The 608-nt window shown below is 40.1% G+C and overlaps 1 protein-coding gene across 1 annotated transcript in view; it reads right to left on the bottom strand.

Annotated features, from left to right (window-relative positions):
• Positions 1 to 162: 162 nt before the first annotated feature.
• The window catches only part of gripap1 (GRIP1 associated protein 1), an 8,383-nt gene continuing 7,937 nt past the window's right edge, over positions 163 to 608 (bottom strand). Inside the window, exon 12 of the mRNA XM_035656286.1 lies at positions 163 to 312. Within this exon, the coding sequence (XP_035512179.1) occupies positions 163 to 312 (150 nt within the window). The remainder of the gene's footprint in view (positions 313 to 608) is intronic.

Below are 608 nucleotides of genomic sequence, written 5' to 3'. Positions count from 1 at the left end.
GTAAAAGTTCTAATGCCACACTGTGAAGTATTTAAGTATTATTATCTAAATGTACTTAAAGCACTTAAAGTAACAGTGTTTTCCTATTATATGTGCTGCATTAATGTGTATGTTTTATTTTACTGCAGTAGATGAAGCTCATACTTTATACACTGTACAGTATTACAGTATTAGTACCTGCAGCTGGGAGTCGAGGTCGTCTCTCTGAGCCAGCAGACTCTCCTGTTCAACTCGTCTCTGCTGCAGCTCGGCCGTCAGCGCCTCCTGCTGCTCGCGCAACAGATTCATCTCCTGCGTCTTCACCGTCTGGATCTGCACACGCAATCACACTTTATTGATTATCAGAGCTTTTTTAAATGACCACGGGTTTGTTTGATGATGGCTGAAGAGAGTTAGTATGGACTAACACAACAGATACTGTCAGACAGTGGAATGGACTGTAGATTAAAGTTAGAAAACATCAGAAAAAACAATGAAAGAGATTAGTAAAAAGTCTAATGACAGAAGTAATACATGACAGCAGCAGCAGGAGGCAGCAGAGGACAACAGATCTTTAATCTCATGTTCTCTGTACAGTAGATGAATTCTCTGTACAGTAGATGATGTTC

This window comes from Morone saxatilis, unplaced genomic scaffold (assembly GCF_004916995.1).
Source record: "Morone saxatilis isolate NCDOM2014 unplaced genomic scaffold, NCSU_SB_2.0 Contig15, whole genome shotgun sequence".
NCBI lineage: Eukaryota > Metazoa > Chordata > Actinopteri > Moronidae > Morone > Morone saxatilis.
The sequence above is the reverse complement of the archived record's forward strand: the minus strand, read 5'-3'. Positions and strand labels throughout refer to the sequence as shown.